At 37.4% G+C, this 21,111-nt stretch overlaps 1 protein-coding gene across 9 annotated transcripts in view; it reads left to right on the top strand.

The window, feature by feature from the left end:
* Positions 1-21,111, top strand: part of CNKSR2 (connector enhancer of kinase suppressor of Ras 2) — a 223,225-nt gene that overhangs the window by 72,808 nt on the left and 129,306 nt on the right. For 8 of the 9 annotated variants that reach the window (XM_080587949.1, XM_080587946.1, XM_080587948.1 and 5 more), the window contains exons 5-6: positions 6,961-7,002; positions 19,830-19,949. In XM_080587949.1, coding sequence (XP_080444075.1) covers positions 6,961-7,002; positions 19,830-19,949 — 162 coding nt within the window. Of the gene's footprint in view, positions 1-6,960; positions 7,003-10,993; positions 19,510-19,713; positions 19,732-19,829; positions 19,950-21,111 lie in introns of those variants that run through there. The other variant, XM_080587952.1, reaches the window with a different exon arrangement.

Raw genomic sequence — 21,111 nt, 5'->3', positions numbered from 1 at the left:
TTGTGAGCTTGTGGGACATAAGGTGGTGGAGTTGTTGACAGAGATAGGGAAAGAAGGGGGAAGCGGGGAGGGTTTGGGAAGAAACGTGATTTCAGCTTTTCAGCATACTGCGTTAGGGCTGGTGGCAAATACCCAGGAGGAGACTCTAAACTGTGAATGCGAACAGAAGGGACGAGAGATCTGTGACTCATCTGCACAGAGATGATAATTAAAGCAGCATGATTTCAGGAGGCTGCTGAGCAATAAGGAAGAGGTTGCAGAAGAGGGGAGAGCAGGGGATAGAGCTCCCAGGGACTGTGACGGTCTGGAGGAGGAACAGCCACAATGGGAGACTTCTTCGGAGCAACTCAGTGGGAAGAAACTCAAAGAAAGCACATATGCTGGGAAGTCCACTTATAAATAAAATATAGGTTTTTTAACAATGGCTGTGTAACTTTAAAAATTATTTTGTATGGCAGCAGCCAAGGACAACCTATGCAAATGCGGTGTTCTTGCATAGCTTAAGAGCTTTCTATTGCATTTAGGTAGTGCGACAAGGGAAAGGTATCTCTCCTTCCCCTGCAGCCCTGTCTTTATTCCAGACATTTATAATTGCCAGTGTCCCAAAGTCCACATCTTTTTCATCCAAATCCCTGCTAGACCTCTTAAAATCAAAGATGTGGTAAAGCATCACACTAGGAAATCTCTAACTGTGTCATGTTCCTAATTCTTTGCCTGTTGGCAGAGGAGGATGTTATCTGCTTGCCAGCTTCTGTAGCCTTGGGGGTATTTAAGAGTTTGTTTCTTGTTTTTTATGTGGAGGGAGGTTTGGAGGGAAAGGTTTTGAATAGATCTGTATATCTGCTATTTTATATTTTCTTATGACTGTAATTACTCAGACATACCTGTAAATCACATATTAGTTCTCTAATATCCTTCAGTTTCTAATCATCTTGCTCACAACACACAGCGACATTTTGCCATATAGCCTGTACTATATTGATCAAGTTTATTGTTTCAAAGCTGTCATTGCTTAATCCTACAATCAGATGTATTAGATATATTGTCCATGCATTTTCTACAATAAGTAGCAAAAAAATAACTTGATTACATCTACCTTATCCCTTCATCAGTTTCAAAATTATGTACTAAGTGTCTGAGCCTGAGAAAAGCCATGAAGGGTAATGATAAATAAATCTACTATGAAACTTGTGAAGCTTTTTTTGTCTTCGTGTGTTGGCAGAGCTTTAGACTTCATCGTCATTGTTGAGAACTTTTGTTAGAACCTCCAGTGAAGATTCCAGAAAACCTCACTCTTGTGTGGCTCTCTTGCCATAGCCGAACTGGGCAGAATTCAAACAAAATGAGCCTTCCTCGAGCCAATGACATAAATTTTCTGGAGCTGGGGACACTTGAGCAGACTTAAAGAGGGCTTCTTGAAGACAGAACAACTTATTTTTGAAGGTGTTGGGGGGGGGGGGGGCTGCAGAGCCTGGGAGTTATGATCTGAGCATTCTCCAGTTAATTATTTTTTATTGTTGCTAAGTAGTAGGACTGACAGACCATCCATTTGACATAGACTGGTATTAAAGGATTCAGTTACAGTTGTAATCAATTTGAGAAGCAAAGGGATTTAAAGGATGGCTTGGCTTACTTCCAGCCAATGGCTGCACTACTCAAGGAAGGTTTTATACCAAAGGTTTGGCAATGCATGGGAGTCTGAACCCTCTTTTAGCAATCATGTAATTCATTATTTTTGTTACAAATAGAGAACTGGAGTGACATACTTTAGAACATTTTGCGTGACTTCAAAATAATGGTGACAGCAATTCTATCAGACATCTGTTTTTAAGCAGTACATAAAATCTAGCTGTTGCCCTCTTAAAACTAGACATAGAAGATGTGGAGAATTGCTCATGAAAGATGCATTTCCCAAGAGATTTCACCACCATTTTAAAGATTATGTTCCTAATCTTGCCTCTATTTTATCAACAAAAGACTGGTTAAAAAAGTGCAATGCACACACATGCACACACACACATAAATTGCCTTCATGTAGATTCAGTTGGATTGCAGAGAAAAACACATGAAAAAACAGTAAAGAAACTCCACCAGAAGCAGCTCAAAAGCTGCCTGGAGAATGAACGCTCTCGTGAGAAGTCCTTGTTTTTCACAGGTTTCACCAGTTGACTCCACCTCTGTAGCACCACACAGCTTCTTTTGATCAATGCTACTATGGTATGAATTCACAAAGGATGTGTTTGGGCTAACATGTTACCTGAGAATCAGGAGACTTGGTTTTTGTCCTTGGCAAGAATGTAACCTGCTGATATACCAATTCTACCTAGGAACTTTCGCTGCCTTGGAGGAAAAAAATCAGGATGACTAAATACATGAACAACTAAAACATTCTTCTGAACAACAATGAAATACAGTGAAACAACAACAACACAGTGAAAGAAGTCCTTGCTTTCTCTTGAGCACTCTCATCTACAGATTACTAGGAATGCTGAGCCGTGGCTGGGTTGTTGCTGAAAGAATCAACAAACATATTTTCTGCAATTCTCCATTTTCTTACTGCTTGAATATTTGTATGCATATTATATTTTCTGAACTAGCATATCTTTATTCTCAAACTAAGTCATGGGGTTAAGAGGAACTTGAGGCTTCCAAAAAGAATACAGTACTGTAGATGCCCAGAATGTGGCCAAACCAATAATAATAATAGTAGTAATAAGAAGAATGATGGCGGTTTCTGGATGGTATTTTGCAATTGCCCTGAGAAGCGTTTGACAGGTAATTGCAATAGATACTTTGACAGGCTGCTGACTCAGACGTGTAATCCACATTATATATATGCAAAAATAGATGTGTTTTCTGCTGAATATTATCCTATAGTTACAGTACTGGAGAACTGGATGATCTTTTTCTTTTTCCCCTATAGGATCTGTGAGCGTTAGGTTGATTTGGCATGTCTTGTAGACCTCAATATTTCACATTTTGAGTTGAGATTTAATCAACTTGGGTGGAAAAAAAAGAACCAAAGCATAAGAAAAGTGTTGGTGTAATTAGCTGACCCAATTCCCCACTTCTGTGACATACTAAAATAGATGTTTAGAAAGACAGCAATAATAGCAAGAGGAGAAGAAAAGAAATTAGAAAAATCAGTGTAAGCATTGCTTTTGAAAACAAAAATCTACAAATATTTGTATTTTATATATGTTACTTCAGGGGTGAAGTGTTCTAGCAAAGTGGGAGAACAGGGTGACTTTGGCAGCATTGTCACCAGTCAGTGCTGTTGAATTCAGTAGATTTAATTCTAAGTGTATTCAATGACCCTTACTAAGGGGAATTATGACAGGATATTTGTAGATAAAACTTGTAATTTTTATAGAAACAATACAGAATTATGCTTATGAATGTGACTTCTGGAAGAAACAATATAAATGATGCATTTCAGTTGGAGTGTAACATCAGTCTTGCTAGTCTTACAATTAGATTTTAAAATTATACTTTTCTTTTTTTTTTTTCTCCTGAAAGTAAAGGAGACCTCTCTCCTTGATTATTAAGGTTTCTTCTTGCTCTTTTTAACTTCTCGTACTACTTTTTTTTTTCTTTCTCTTCTAATTTTGGACTTTATTCTTCACTTTTTATTAAGATTTTAGCTTAGTCCTATCTGCCTCTACAAAGGAAAGGACCAAAAGGACCTTTTGCCTGTTTTGATACATGAGGTAGAGCTGCAACTAGTGACCAAGAAAAGCTGATGTTAGTAGTTAAGTTGTGACTGTATTGCCCTTTTAGTTCTCTTTCTTTGCGGACAGTATTGTCTCCTTTTTGTCTCTGAAACTACTATTGGCCAATATTTGACTACATCTTTAGGAAATACAAATTAACACAGAGTTTGGAGTACAAGGAAAAGAACTGCATTTATTGCTTTATTAGCAACCTGCTCTATTAACATTTTAGGAAACAATATACATTGAGAAGACAGCCTAAAGCTGGTTGAGCTCAGGTCTTGGTTGGTTGGTTATATAGAGATAAATACCCTGGCTTTTTATTTTTTTAATTTGTTAGTGAATATTCATGTGAAGTTCAGACAATAAACAGGTAAAAGCAAAACTCCTCTTAACGATATATGCATGTTTCAGTTCAGGGGTAATCACAGTATTCTTTCACTAAGTGAATAGCGAATTTTTATCTTGTGTAGGAGGAAAGCTTGGTTGCAGGTTTTTTGTGTGTTCCTGGTTTCTTGAAGTAGAAAAAAGTTGAAGTTAGATTTCTGTATGATCTGTTTCTTACCTTAATTGTAATGTTTTGGTACTGTGGGTAAACAGATACTTAAGATTTTTCAGGAGTAAGATATATGTTTGTAGTCTAGGTATGGAAGGAAGAGAAGTTTTCCAGCTGTAGATGGTATGCTATTAAGAACAAAAATTTGTTCCTAATTGCATAAGTAGTGTCTCTCTTTGTTGTTCTCAAGTGCTTTAAACTCTTTTATTTGAAGTGAAATGGGTATGTAAAAGCAGTAATTGTAAGTGGTGAAAGTCCACAGTAAAAAGCATTCAGTTTATCATTATACATAAGGGATATCTGAAGAGGGTGGGCTCAGTTATCCTCAAAGCAGTGGAGTGACTTAAAAGATCTAAGGGGAAATAAACTGTTGACTCTGAAGAAAAGTGACACGTAGGTTTTGCTCTTGGGATCATTCAAAAGCAATCTCAGCCCCTGTCTCCAGGGATGGCTGTGGGAAGTTACAACAAGCTTGCTACAATGCAGGGATTGGCTTTGGTGACCTTTTGTAGGTTTCTTTGAGTCCTAGACTTCAGGGCTGCTCTAGGCTATGCTCGCATGTATCTCTGCACTCCTTCACATGTCCCTCAGTTGAGGTTTGAATAGTTGCATGTCATTCCTGTATGGAAAAAGTATATTTTGGATTAATTTTTTTAACCTAAGCATTGTTTGCTTTCTTCCAATTTCTGTCTTCTATTTACTAAACTATTTTTCTCTTGCCTGAATAGAAAAAGCAGCATCAACCTTTCCTGTGTGTAAGGAGCTCATATAGCAATTCCTCTTTCCAGACGCTGAATTTGTAGGTAGTTGTGTGATGAGGAGAGGATTGGAGGGTAAAGTCACCTGTACTAATACACAGGCAGTGTATAGTTTTCTACTTGCTTTACTGTCTTTGGTAGATTCAGAAATGTGTTTTTAATTATACTCTGGGTTTGTCAGAAATAAGCATGTTTCTTTAGCTTCCTTCATGATTGTGTAGAAGAGTTTCATTTCAACGATGTAGCTGTGTTTCTTCCTTATTCATTTCTTTCCTGGCTGTAACGAACCTCTATAGTATTTAAAAAAACAGAATCCTCCATCCCTTAGCAGTGAGAATTCTCAGTGTCCTCTGTAAGCTGAATGTTAGACTTATAGTAAACTCTTCATTACAAATGAAATAATTATGTCTGCTTAGAAGCATATTTTTTTCAATATAAATGTTGAAATCCCTTCATTTTTGCAGAATGATTCATAAGAAACCGTGCAGAACATAGATGTACCCAGATTGAAAATGTTATATGCCTTCCCACATATAAAAATGAAATGTGTGTTTTGCTACTAAGATTGCAAATACTTCATTGATGTCTGCATATAATTAAACGTGTTAGATTTTCTTTCCGGCTCTACATACTTGCAAATGTTTCCTGAATGCCAACAGCTGTTATTAGGAAAATACTCCCTGATAAACCTGCTGCTTCTGCATAGGTTGTTTTGTATAAATCTTAAGAACACAGTGGCTGTTCTTGCCCAAGTAATGCTAGAAGCATTTCATGATCTAAAATTTCATTTTTTTAAAAAACAGTTGCATATAACAAAGTTGTTTTCAAAGAGAATAAACCAATTAAAAAATGAAAGGACCTAAAATGTGAAAATTTAGTCACGTTTTTCAAGTGGGTTATTTAGTAGCTTATAAAACATCCATTCCAAACTGAACTTGTGCTAATTACCATACAACTACAGCATCTGGTGAACTTAGGAAAGAGTGGCTCTTTCACCAGTGTTGGTGGCATTTCACATGCTCTCTACCTTACTAATTCCTGTACTTCTAGTTATCTATATCAACTGAGATTTTGGCCTGTCAGGAAGAACTTTCACAGTCCCCAGCTTCCCATCTGTTAGTCCTCTTCGCATTCCAGGTAAGGTGGTGACGATGTGCATACGGTCTCCACCAGGCTCCATGTAATAAGATGGTCCAACTCAAGTTTCCTGTGTGTTTTTTATTCCGTGTTTCTCTTCCCTCCCATTCTATGGAGTGCTCTAAACAACCAACGTTTCACTTTTCTTCTTCTCAAGGTTTTCCTTCTCTTGTTTGGTTGGGTGTGCAAAAACGACAGTGCAGCTCACTAGGAATTGTTCAGCGTAGTTTTCTGACTCTCTCTTGCACAGCTTTAAATGGAGGAAAAATTAAGAAATAAGATTAGTTAACCACAAGTAAAGTTGAAACAGTGAGGGAGGGGGGACATTCTTGTACAGTGGCTTCAACTCTTTTTGTTTTGCAGTCTTGCAAAATTTTCAAGGAGAGTGTCTCCAGGAGAGTGTATTTAAAACAATTCTGGTTTTCAAGGTGACCACTAGAAGGAGGCCATACTTTTCCCCAGTCAGGTCCTGCTGGTTGAAGCCACTCGGCTGATGTGTTTGACTAGCTGGTGTGTACCAAAAGGATGTAATGTGGAGGAAGGTCATTACCTATCTCAAGGAAGGAAGCAATTAGAATAAGTAGTGAATGGGCATAGGCATTTACCAGTAGTTCCTTTTGGTGCTAGATTCACACTTTGGTTACATAAATCTATCCATTCTAATTGAGACTTTGAAATCTATTGCTTTATTCCAAAAACTTTGATTATATTTAATTATTTTTAAGGATAAATCTGGGAAAGTTGATTGATTAGATCAATTTAGATCAATTTTGTCTTTTCTGCTTTACTTTTTCAGGATTGCACAGTATATGAAACAGAGAATAAAATTCTTCATGTGGTAAGTAGTTTTGGAATTTTTATTAATAAATATATTTATATCGAATACATAGGATTCTATCTCTGTGTGTTTTGTGCTTTTTCTGTGCAATACCAATGTAATAATGAACTAGTCTGTGTATGACTGGCTGCTGAATATATGGAAATAAGTATGAATTATGTTATATATCATATGAATATGATATGAAATAAGTATGAAGTATGAATATGATTGTTAGGAAGACCAAACTTGACATATGAGAAGTCTGAAACTTTGCAAGGGCTTGTGTTTTAGTCTAGTTCACGCCCATTTGTTATTTGTAAAACATGGTTAGAAGAATGATTTTGAAAAATGGGATTTTCTTCTGGAGAGCTGTTTGCTGGGCTTTTATGAAATCATATATATTTGTTAGTAATATAGCTTCATTTATATAGCTTTATTTCTCTTAGGATTGTGGAGCTAGTCCAGTGATAAGATTAATGCAATACTTTCCTGTTGAATTCACAGAATAAATACAACTGTTTATTCCCAGAATCTGTAGTGCTATTGATAACAACTAAAGCAGGTGAAATTCATGATAACTTAACACCAGAACATAGGATGTGTTGGAAGGGCTGATACTTTGGGGAATGGAGAGTCAGAAGCTTGACCACAACTTGTCTGACACAGTACCTAACTTTCAGATATTAAATTGTCTTTCATGTTGTGGCTATGGTTTAGTGAGTATTTAGTTAACCCTGACCCTGCTTCTAAACTTTCAATATGAAGTTGCTCTTCGTAAGAGTAAATAATGAAATTAATCATATTTTATCTCTCACTTTGCTTCACCTTTAGGTAGGTTTTGATATCTTATTTGTCTTGTTGTAGTTTAAGCCAGAAAAAAATACTTTAAATATGATCTTCCCAGTTACTTTTGCTATACTTTTTTATTCAGTGCTCCCATATCAAATGCATGGCAAACTGAATTCTGTAATCTTTTGACACTTTGATTTCACAGTGATGTGCGATAAAAAGTCTCCTTGTATTTTTAAGATACACTGACATTTTTCCCCCATGGGACACAAGGAATTTGCATTTTTAGTTGGGCTGACATCATCGTCTTTGCTAGGCTGATCTCTGCAAGCATTTAAGTAATGAAGTTTTTAATTGCATAATCTTGGCAAAAGTTGAAGTGTTGTAAGTTTGAAATCATTATATAAAGCCTGGTTTTCAATACATGCTTGTTTTCTGCTGTAAGAGCCAAGAGTTTTGACATCTGCTATATACAGTATATATCATTTGCAAATTAGCAAACAGGATTGGAAAGAGAGCTGGCAATGTTTAGAGCTGATGAAACATCAGTTAATGTAGTCTTCAATGGACAATTTTGAGGAAACCAAGGGATTCATTTAAGATATGTGAATGGAAAAATTTGAGACAGGTTTCATTATAGTTACATGAAAACTAACTGTACATGATGAAGTTATATTACCTTACATCATTCAGATTCACACAGGCTTATTTCTTTAATCTACAATAACCACTTTGTGGTGACAGGTGGACGTATAAATTATTGTTGAGAGCTTAATTAGGGTCTACAATTAGTGCTCAAGCTTGCAAGGAAACACGAACAAACTGTTGAACTGATTACAAAAACTTAGGATTAAAGATGACCGTAGGTGTTGTACGTAACTTGGATCGTTTCTGAATGTTGCATTTCAATTGATGGATGGGATTTCATGAAGCAAAAACAAACAAGGAAAGAAATCTGTGGCTGAATAATTAAAAGATGGGATTTGAAAGCATATTTTGAATTTGAAAGGGAATATTTTAAAAGCGCAAATTAGAAGTTTGAGGAAAGAACTGAAATGGGAAGTAGTCTCTGTGCCCTCTAACTCCTCTCCTAGGAAGACAGATAAAAGTGTTGCGGCCTTAGCTAAATAGACAGTTAAAAATAAAAATAAAAAAGAAGAAAAAAGGAAAGAAAAAAAAAAAGGAAATCTCAAGATCTGAGAGAGAGCATGGTATGTTTTATGCCAGTGTCAAAAAAGGCCAAGTGCTGGGTCCTGCACCTGGGGCACAACAACCCCAAGCAGCGCTACAGGCTGGGAGATGAGTGGCTGGAAAGCTGCCTGGCAGAGAAGGACCTGGGAGTACTGGTTGATAGTCGGCTGAATATGAGCCAGCAGTGTGCCCAGGTGGCCAAGAAGGCCAACGGCATCCTGGCCTGTATAAGAAGCAGTGTGGCCAGCAGGTCTAGGGAGGTGATTGTTCCCCTGTACTCGGCTCTGGTGAGGCCGCACCTCGAGTACTGTGTTCAGTTTTGGGCCCCTCACTACAAGAAGGATGTCGAGGTGCTCGAGCGAGTCCAGAGAAGGGCGACGAAGCTGGTGAGGGGTCTGGAGAACAAGTCTTACGAGGAGCGGCTGAGGGAGCTGGGCTTGTTCAGCCTGGAGAAGAGGAGGCTCAGGGGCGACCTTATCGCTCTCTACAGTTACCTTAAAGGAGGCTGTAGCGAGGTGGGGGTTGGTCTGTTCTCCCACGTGCCTGGTGACAGGACAAGGGGGAATGGGCTAAAGTTGCGCCAGGGGAGGTTTAGGTTGGATGTTAGGTAGAACTTCTTTACTGAAAGGGTTGTTAGGTATTGGAATGGGCTACCCAGGGAAGTGGTTGGGTCACAATCCCTGGAGGTCTTTAAAAGACATTTAGATGTAGAGCTTAGTGATATGGTTTAGTGGAGGACTTGTTAGTGTTAGGGCAGAGGTTGGACTAGGTGATCTTGGAGGTCTCTTCCAGCCTAGATGATTCTGTGTTTCTGTGACATTAGTTACCTTTTTAGATATCAAAATGGACTGTGCATCCTAGAGGTGAATGTTAATAAGAAGGTTCTCTGATATGAAAAAAATAGTAGTAAACTTTAGTAAAGGCATAGAAAGAGTCTTAAATGAGAAATATGGAAAAACTAGCAGATACTGGGGGGAAAGGCCACACACACAAGTAGTATCTATAGAGAAAGTAAATTTTCTCTACTTAAATTAAAAGACGAAACTATTTTAAGTCTGTTCCTGAGTAAATTTCCCATTAGCAATCTGTGCACTCTCGTTTGGGTAACTGAAATGTATCTGGCTAGCATTGGATCCAGCTACCTCTGAGTGATCAAATACCAATGTATAGCTGTGTTAGCTGGAGTGACTTACAGAGGAACTTGAATTCAAAGCCATGGGCTCTTCCTGTATGATTTCATGTTCAAGGTTCCTCACAAAAGTGAAAGGCAGACTTACAACTGATTTGCAATTAATGTAATTAGCCTGTGGAAATTGTTGTTGCAAGGTATTGTTCTCACTAAGGGCTGAAGTAAAATTTTAAAAGCTCCTTTTTACCGAAATTAAAAAAAAAAGACTACAACTATGGAAATAAAAATAATTTAAATGGCAGGTACATACTCATTCATACTCATTCTTTTGGACCCCAAGACATTTTCCACCTTAGGATCACTGGATCCAAGTAGTTGATTTTTATCCACATCACTTTTTGTGGTCCAGAAATTTTACTTCAGAGCACGTGTTCTGAAGGTTCTGGGTTGAACATCCCCATCATGATGGGGATAACCCATCACAAAAGTGTTATTTTGGACTGGTTCAGGGGCTGGAGCTAAGCAGGCACACACCTTCTGTGGGGATGTTGCCCCATTCTCAACAGAATGAGCCTTCTTTGTGCTCACCCAGCCTGCCATCTGGGCCAAATCAGGGGGCAAGAGGGTGCGTGGGCACAGCCGGGGGATGTGAGACCACTTTGCTGCTATCACAATGCATCTATGGATACCGCCAACGTTAGCGAGTCACTCATTCTTCACACTTCCCTCTAAAGCATGGTGAAGGTGGCAACATCCCGCACCAAAGGCAAGATCCTCAGTTAAATGACAGCTTGGTTTTCTTTAATTAGGTAGGGTCAAAAAATAGTTAATGTGCTCAGATTCTAATGGCAGTAATTTCTTTTGCATGCCCTCTTTCTTTCTGAGATCACAGTGTAGGAGTTCATGTGGAGAGACTGCTGAATCACCTTATCCATAGATAGTATGTTTTAATGTCAACAAACATATTCTGAAGTCAGCTTTTTGATGAAGACACGATATTCTGTGGAGACAGAACTGTATAGCTTCAGTGCTGTGTTCGAGAAAGAAATGTTTTCGTTTACTCTTCAAGCAAGTGGAGCTTCAAATGCTGTATAAAAGCATTTTGGATGCCTCTCACAATGTTAGTAGTAAAGTAGTAAACTAGTTTGTGTTATTCAACCAAACATAAAATGTAACTAAAGGAAAAAGGTCTTATAAAAAGCTGATAAAATTTTAAGAAGAAATTGCTAACTTAAATTTTGTTTATTTCTTCCAAATGGAACTTGCAGATTGTGTCTTTGGGGAAGAAAAAATGTCTCAGCTATAATTTTCTGCCCTAGAATTGTAGGTGTTTTGAAACAATTACTTTAAAGTATATTTCTTAAAGTTATTTTCACTGTGAATTCATTCATAGAAACACTTGGTTTCTGTGCAATAAGAAGCATAAAACCACACAGGAATAATGTGTTTTGCTCATTAAAATGTTGATGCTTCTGAAATAGTCATGAAAACAGAGAAATACTTCATATTTCTATCATGTTCTCAGTATGTTTTCTACCATATTTCTCAGTGTGTTTTTTCCAGATTACTTTTTGCTCATGTAATAAATAAATATGTAAATAGTAAAATTGTAATAATTTATTAATGTCATCAGAAAATAAATATAATCAGAAAATAATACCAGCAGAAGTAGATGACAATGTAAAGTATAAAAGAACAGGTTAAATATAGTTGGCCTAAATATGAAGTGATAAACCATGTCTTGGTTTACTTTAAAACTGAAAAGTAGTATGTTCTTGCTAGTTTATATTTAGAATCTTTATATAAATTTAACCCGAGATGATAAAGTGTATGGAAAACTGCTCAACTTGAAAGGGTATCAGTTCTGCTTATGTGGGGAGTTAAGTTAATGGTTGCAAAAGTCTGAATGGAGATTTAAAATCTTTCAAAAATAATTCATTGATTCCTTCCAGCTGTTCAAGGCTGTATGTGATGGAATTATCTAGTTCAGATTAATCCAAGTGAAGCAGTATAGTATTAAAGTGAGAGCAAAGCAAGAAGGACTAATTACAGAAAGCAGAAGTGAGGCTTCAGTCAGATTAATAAGTTTTTACTTTTTTTTTTTTTAGTTTAACTTTTTTAAATTTATGTTGCTTTTCCTGAAAAAAAGTGTGGGGTTTTTTGTTGTTGTTTATTTTGTTTTTAGAGTTGGAAAACTGTAGAAAGTAGAACTGTAGAGTGAAATTAATATTTGGAAGCTTTTGAAAAATGTGAGCTATTTAAATTATTATTTTTTTAAGTTACCAGGTTGAAAAAGAAAAAAGTAATGGATCAGGATCTTCTCTTTTCACCAAGAGCCTTGCAGAGAAACCACAATGATAATAATTCAATCCTTCCCACTTTATTTGAATATTTGTTATAGAGCTATAATGGACTAAGAATGCATTGTCAAAAGTATCATTTTGATAATCTTATTAAAGAAAAAAAGTAATCACCTACTTCTTTTCAAGAGTCTATACCTTGCAAAGAGGGTCTAGCAAACTCCACTCCAACAGAAACCTTTCTGTCTACATCCAAAATAAGATTGAGTTCACTGATTAAACTTTATGTACATAAAAACACTAGTCCAGGCCCAGCCAGTTCTAAGATTGCTGCAGTTACTGAGGTATTCCCTACAGTACAAGAAATGTTTTGGACCAAAATTAATTGATTAATAATTATTCCATGTGGCTTAAGCTAACTGGTTAGACTTTATAACTAGTTAGACTTACCTGAATGCTCATGCAGCAAGTTGCTTTGTCTCAGTCAGTTGTAACTAAGCTTTTTTTATTATTATTATTTTATTTTATTTATTTTTTAATCCCAAACATTAAACTTAACATCACAAATACATTTTTTCTGACTTCTCTTCCCCTCAGCCCTGGGAATGTGTTTAAGCCAGGGTGCTTCCATATTGCAAACACTTGGCAAAATAGATTTAAGCTTGTTCACTAGCCTGAGTAAAATTAAGGGCAGGATTGAATAGAAGTCTGTCTGTTTGACCCTAGAGCTGCCTGCAATGAACAAGTCTCTTTGAAGGGAGCCATGTCCATGACTACCTCCACTGTGCTGCAGAAGGCATATCATTTTGCCAGTACAAAGTAAATTAGCCACAGAGAATCAGGAAAGATGCAAGTAACATGTAGATACCCTGATGTCCTCATCCCCTTATCTGACAGAAGGAGCGATTGTGGAAAATCGGTTAGAAATCAGTGCACTACAGTCCAAAAGCATGGGTAAAAACAGTATGATCTTTCATTCTGCATTCTTTGGGACATAAGCTGGTTGCCTACAGAGTAAAACAAAACATTTCCCCTTGATTTTCTACCACACAACTAGATGCTTTTTAGTGATATTTTTCATCCTCCTTTGAATCATTTAGCTTTGTACATAAAAACTGTGGTGTAGGTAAAATCTGCAATTATGAGTTTGTCACTGAATAGAGAGGAAAATTTATTATTTAAAATGCAGTGATTAGTTATTGCTAAAGAGAACTGTAGGTAACAGTGTAAAGCTTATATTGAGAACAGGGGCTGCGTAACAAAAGGAGAAAATGTTATCATCTGCTGATTTCTCTCAGTTAATCTTTTGTAACTTGCCTTTTTTTGGCTTTGCCAAACCCTTTTCCTTTGTCCAGATGGCCTGCATGCTGAAAGCTAAGTGCGGCTTGAGAAAGGCCAGGCATTTTTAATGCCTGCTGATATTTATGGGAGCAATTGGATGCTCATTTTCCAGTGCATCTTAATGTATCTAGTAACTGATACTTGCTTATCATTTTCATATCTGCTTCTGCAAATGTATAAATGTAGCACATGGACACATGATGATACTTAGAAAAGTTATTCCTCAGTGGACTTTCATTGCATATCAGAGAACACCTAACCCTACTATTTTCCTGGAATATTTCTCTATGAATTGCTTAAGGATGTACAGTGTTTACCACTTTACCACTGGAATGGCATTGTTCACACAAAGTTATCTCCTAGAACTGTATCTTACTCATTGAGTAGATTCCCTCTTATCTGCAGTACAAGTAACAGCAGCTGTGCATGTTATTTTGACAAGGATAATGAGCAGTGGGCATGCTAACATACTCTTTACTATACAGTTGTTTCCTCTGCAGCATTAAAATATGATATCTGAATTGCAGACTGGTTGAGGTTGGAAGGCACCTCCCCCCAAATCTCTTTTTCTCCAGGATGATCTGTCCCAGCCCTCTCAGTCTCTCCTCGTAGGAGAGGTGCTCCAGTCTCTTCTTGGTGTCTCTCTGTTGTACAGCCCCTAGTATGTCCATGTCCCTGTTTTTTACTGAGGGACCCGGAACTGGAGGCAGTACTCCAGGTGCAGCCTCACCAATGCTGAGTAGAGTGGAAGGAGCACCTCTCTTGCCCAGCTGGCAATACTTTGCCTAATGCAACCCAGGGTATCATTAGGCTTCTTAGTAGCAAGGGCACATTCAGCCTGGTGTCCAGCAGGACCCCCAGATCCTTTTCTGCAGAGCAGCTTTCCAGCTGGGTGCCACATCCTCCATGAGGTTATGAGATAGTTCCCCTTGGCCTTTTGCTCATCACCATCTGTTGAGAAGTACAACCACTGTGTACGAGTGTGCATCTTCTCTGCTGAAGTCAGAAAGTGGCAAAGGGACAAGTGCTAGATTAATTTGGGTAACATTCCTATTTGTACCCTGCAAAGGTGAAAGAAAAGATGTCCAGCTCAGGGCTGAAGAAAAGTTATAGCCCCCAAATTAATTTGCTATATTTACAAATCTATTAGGTACTGAAGGACCAGTCAGGTGTTTTTAAATTGCATTACAGTAGGGAATCAGCAGTTACAAAAGTATGATAAAGCATCCCGATCCTGTTAACAACATTTTCATAATCAGAAATGTAGTTTTACAAAGTAACAAAAGGTAACTGCCATTTGAGAGAGAAGGTGAACCGTACTGTCATCACATTTAAGTGAAACTAAAATACATGTCTCCGATATAGCTTGCGCTGGATAGTTATGATGAAAAAATAGTCTTCGCAAATTGTTTGGAACAAAATGAGTAACACATGTGCACTGTTGGTGTGCTTTTCTTCCACTTAAATTAATTGGGTAGCATATGTGCAAAATACTATGTCAGTCCATTACTTTCCATCAAAGGAAATATTAGTAATAAAAAACAAGTCATTTCTCTCACCTGCATAATTTGTTCCATTTGCATCTGCCAAGGTGAAAGCTCCAGTGAAGTCTGGAGAGCTTAGGGAAAATTTAGTAAAGCACTGAATATAATGGTGGATCTAGACATTTAGAAGTTGCTTGAATGAGCTCCCAAGCAATGTATATGGAACGAACCTGATGAGCTGCTGTGAAGTGTTTAGGAAAGCCACGAACCAGGACTGAGATGTTTCTGCACTGACTACGGTGCTCTACACTGCATGGTGCAGGTCTATGTAAATCTATACCGTGCATCTACAAATTTCAATATTCCAGGCTTGGGCTTGGTAAATGTGGGCAAGTTTTCAACAGGAAAGAGTACTGTATCTTCAGCCTGTGCTTGCTAGACTTCAGATCCTTCATTCTGATGTATGATAGTATTAGAACTTTTATTTTAAAAGCTGAAGTGAAATAGCATCCCCAGTATAGGTAGAAGGCTGAACCTCTCTTGCTAATTTCCTTCTCTCTCACAAAAGTGGAGAGGAAATAGTTGTTCCAAAGTGGTTATCCAGCATGAAAAAAATCTGCAAAGGACACGTGTGCTTAAAGATACACAAGCTGTGCCACCACCTTAAACTGAGAAATGAAATTCAGCAGAAAAGGACTTGAGGTAAATGCATTCTGCATTACTCGGTGTACTGTTCTTTTATGTCTATTGGCTCTTAGCTAATAACTAAAGTAAGCCTCACAGCCTTCTATAATCCATTCTGAGATTATTTGTGGTACTTGCAGTTGTGTCAGGAAATGCACAGTTTTGGCAGTGTCAGCCTCTGGTCATGTTTTCCGTGACAGCCTGTGTACCCTTTCCTTGCACTGGGGTGAGGACAGCTACTGCGTGCCAGTGTGCCCCATGCTGTTCTTGTTCTTTAACCATAGAGTGTTTAATGAAAATTATTTGAATGTATAACAGTTAAGGGAGACGTGTGAGATTCTGTAGGTATTCTAACACAGACAAGCTTATATATTCAGAAGAAAACTGGAGGAGTTGCTAGATATTTGCTTATGGCAGCCAAAAGTTCTGGGTGGTTGGGCAGAACGTAGATCCATCATCCAAAAAATTGCTTTTTTCTTCCCAAAGTCTTGAAATTATGTTGGACCAAGAAAACAAAGAAAATGCATGCTATTCTGAAATTAGATGAGCAGCTTAATTAAAAACAAATCATCTACTCATTCCTTTGGTACTATGCAAGTATATGTGAAATACAGTAAATCCAGGCAACACGAATATGCCAGTTCATTATGTAATAGTAGTGAGTCTTACATTCAAAATCTTCCTACAATAAGCTTCCTTTTCCCTCTAAAGAAAAGGGCAGTTCTCACAAGTATTGAACATATTTTAATGAAGTTAGGTTGCTGGACAAAGCTCTTCCATAATTACTAAGCAAACAATGTAGTGATTAGGTCTCATTATTTGAATTGACCATTTCTTGAGAAGCACTTTGTGGGTTCAATTAGTTGTCTTACCAAATCATTCAGGTCCATTAGTGCTCTTTTAGAAGTAAAAGAGTTAATTCTGTTGGTCAGAAGCTGAGAGAGCAATTCAAGAATTTTCTTGTTTGCTTTTCTGTACCTTGCATTTTCTTTTGCTGTTTCCTGTCACCTCTGATACTAATAAATGGTAATAAACCTGGTAACATTTAATGAAATATTAGAAGCTCTCTGTCTTCAGCCTGGTCAGATCTGGATATTCGTGATGTGGAAAAGATTTTATAATAGTGCAGCAGAGTTTTGCCCCTAAATATCATTCTTCTGGGAAGGTAAATATGCATGCATCCTCACATGTTGAATGAGAGCTTTCATTTTGGGAGGGTCATAGAACAGGAAGCCTTAATCTGAAAGTGCGTTCTCTAACTCTAGGGTTTACACTAGGGACTTTGCTGTGGCTCATGTACTGTGCCTGGAATGTGTATCCTGTTGGACACCAGAATGATATCTAAGATAGAAATAGAAATATCTATATAGATAGAGATAGAAATATCTAAGATAGAAAGAAAGTTACAAGATCTGAAAGAGAATAATCTTTAAGAAATGCATAGAAGAACGTTGCTTTTTTTGTTGTTGTTGTTTTGTTTTTTGTCATAGTGACATGGTAATTTTTGCATCCAGTTTTCCCAGAGCTCCTTTTGGCGAATATCCATACCACCTTGTTCCAGAATTGTACATTATAGAGCCATATTGGGATGCTGATCTCCTCAGGCTTATAATACAGATCGTCTATGCCCCCTCTGACAGAGAAGCAGCGGGAGAGCAGCTGCCCCAGCAAGCTATGTAATGCCTCCCAGACAGGCTTCAGTTCAGCATCACATCATGGACTTGCCTAACTCTTCTCCTTTCTCCATCATCTGCCAAGGCAACCAAGGACTCTTGTTTGAACAAGGAGCCACATCTCCAATCTCTAAATTGGCATGCCTTCTCTTAGGTGGTAGGAACACTCCTAGGTATTTTGGCAATGCAACAGTAAGGAATAGGAGACAAAATCATATATTAATTCTTTATAAATGGAAGTTGCTGTGAAGCTGCTAGGGACTCAAAAACGTAGTAGTTTTTGAAGAGATTAATAGGAAGAATAGGTGGGTGAATACAAGCGTGCAGGTATATGAAAAAATCAGTTTTAATCATCAGAAAGTAATTTATAGTGTAGGGCTCTTCTCTGCATGTGGGGAATGGAGTGTTCTGTAAGTCTCTAAAAGTGATTTTTCAGTAATTCTCAGTACAATTACAAGAGAGACGAAAATACAAATAACTGGTATTGTATTAACACTGGTATTGTATTTAAAAATAGAACATAAGCAAAAATACCTACGTTTACATTTTTAATTATGGAATTTTATATCATTTTTACCTTTTTAAAAATTTCAGCTCAAAGTACTTGTTTAGCATCCAAAACGCCACAAAAATAATGTTGTGATCAAGTTCATTTTTTTCACTTTTTCACTTCTCCCTAATTCAAACGAAGCACAAAGCATTCTTAACCTCATTTTAAATGTCTCTTGACGTCCTTTTTTTCAGTAATGATTCTGCATTATGAAATAAAGATAAAGCAGAATGGATTTGTGTGTGTGTGTGTGTGTATGTGTGTCCATGCTTGAAAGTAATATCTCTAGAAGAAGGTCATGTTGGTAATATGTTTTGTTATTTTCCTTTTGATTTTAATTTGTTTATTCATTTTCAACATCATTCAGTAAATATATGCCATTTATATACTATCACAATTTATTGTTCATAAGTAATTTAAAGAGGAGAAAATTCCAACGTGATGATCTGTAACAGGTTCAAGTCACTTTTTTTTTTTGTCAATGGGGTTTTTTTACTTTCCTTTCTACATAAGGTATATCTGCAGTTTGGCACTAAGAATTCTAATGGTGATTTGGCAAGGGTGTCACATCCATTTTTATATTTTATTTCCATATGTTGTTGTAGACACTTTTACTTGAAAAATATGCTTTGCAGTCTTGGAAAAGCTATGGATGCAGCAGTTGGGTGTAGTTGTGTTTCAGTCATTTGAGGAGACTGGTTAGCTTTAATCTTTTAAATGTGAGGGCAATTAAGCTGGTTCTTAATTGCTTTTGCAGTTACCCACAATTGTGAGACCAGACGAATGTTCTGATCCCTGAATTTGCTGACAAAACACACATTTGGAAACCTGAACTGAGAAATCAGTTTTAGCTGCTGAAAGAGAATTCGACAGAAAACATTGAAACTCTCAAAAAATGCTTGCGTACAGAAATATGAGAGAACGCTAGAAAATAAATTATCACAGCTTCCCTGCCTCTGACAAGAGGGAGTTAATGAGGAGAAGATACAAAGTCCCCATTTGACAGCCCCAGCCCTTTTAGAAACTTTTTTATTCCTGTCTTGCTACAAAGGCTGCCAAGGATAATAGGTTTAAGAATTATCCCATCATGAAGAGGTTATTTATTGTAATCTTCATGCCTGCAATGGTAAATCATACTTGGCACCAGCAGAGCATGTGAAATTCAGACCAAGATCAATTAGCATGTTTTATTAGCACAGAATAAACTTCAGAGTTAATGGGAGTTGCCCGTTGTTGTTAAGAGCCTTATTTTCATCTGTGCTGAACATCTGCCCTTTCAAGTGAAATTAATGGGGCATGGGGGCACTTTAAGTCTGCAAAGGATTTGGAAAGTGGGGGTTTTGGGGTTCCTTGTGCTCCCTGCATGCCTGAGCACAGCTTATGGGTAGGGCACCTACCTGTGAGAGTGCATGGGATCAACATGTGTGGTCTCTTCCTGTCTTTACTGAGAAGCAAAAGCTTTTGCTCCTTTTTCTCCCCTGATCTGATGGTGTGTCAGTTTGGTGTCATCACAAAAAGCAGATTTTGTGTTGCGTTGCTGACTAATGAGGTCTTTCCTTCTCCTCCCTCATTCCCCTCTGCCTTGTAGATTCAACAATGTGAGCAAGTATGTACTTAAAAATGTGATGTTTTAAGTTGTAAGCTGATACCCAGTTAGCAATGGTATGTTTATTATGATATTTTGTTTTGTTTTTTCCTTCCTAGTGTAAAACACTCTCTGGCGTCTGTGATCACATTATTTCGCTCTCTTCTGATCCACTGGTTTCCCAGTCAGCTCACCTTGAAGTGATCCAGCTTACAAACATCAAGCCAAGTGAAGGGCTGGTAAGAAGTACGCAGTTAATCAAACCCATCATCCAGGATGAGAAAGTGTTTTTTTTTTTTTTTTTTTTAAATAATTTGTATATATGGAAGGGAATAGGATCTTTTAGCCATTTTTTTCAAGTCTGAAAATAGTTCAATTTCTCATGCTAGTTTGATTTCTTATGCAGCTGGGCCAACTGGGAAGTATTTTGTATGGCTGACCAATGTATGCAAAAAGTTTAGTGAACAGGAAGAAATGAACAAGAAGCTCTTGCAATTTATACCAGCTCCTGAGAAATGGTTCAGATTGTTCTAGCATCTTGAAGTCTGAAGGGATTTAAATTACGAAAATCAACTCAAACAAGAAGTTTGCGTGGGCTTATGCACAAAAACTGTCAAATGCTGGAATATGTTTCATAGTATCTCAGGGATATAAAGCTGTTTTATAAGTTTTTCAGAGGCTGTGCAGCACTGCTGAGAAGCAGCTTATTGAATTTTATTGCAAGAACTCTGCATACTTAATCAGGTGGTTGTAAAGTCCCAGTGCAGCCAGTCTGTGTTTGCTGCTCAAGAGCTGACCACTGATCTTTTGTTTGCTCAAGTATCCAATTTCCCCTGCAACACAAAACAGATAACAATTACAGCTCTATTAATTTACATCAATACTAGAATCTCTTCTGACAAGCCTTGGAGAGAGCAGAAGGTGATCAGAATGCAGTTAACCATTTTTTGCCTAATGAAAAAATTTGCAACCTATGCCCAAGTTTACTTTTGCTCCATCTGTTTGAATGAAAAGGACTATTGCTGTGCTTTTCTCTGCAGCAGGTTTCTAAAGTTGTTGTTTGGATGCTGTAGTTTTGGAGAGTATTTTGGCTTGTAGGTTGGTAGTTGTTGGGTTTGGGGTTTTATTAGTTTTTGTTTTTTTTCTTTCCCTCTTTTTTGACAAATTTGGTATGTCAAGGTATTTAATTATACACTAAGTTAATTTTCTATTCTTCTGGTAAATCATAATTACAGTATGAGGAAAAAAACACTTTTGGAGAACTACATAGTGCCTCATGTTTTGGTCTACTACTTGTTTTCTCCTCCACCACTGGCTTTTTTTTTCCTCTCTGAATACATTTCAGATTCTTCCTCCAGGATTTCATCTTTCCACAGGTTCTCTCCTCTCTCTCTCTTTTCT

The sequence above is a fragment of the Anser brachyrhynchus genome (assembly GCF_964034855.1).
Source record: "Anser brachyrhynchus genome assembly, chromosome: 1".
Taxonomy (NCBI): Eukaryota; Metazoa; Chordata; class Aves; order Anseriformes; family Anatidae; genus Anser; species Anser brachyrhynchus.
This window is presented reverse-complemented; position numbering and strand designations above follow the sequence as displayed.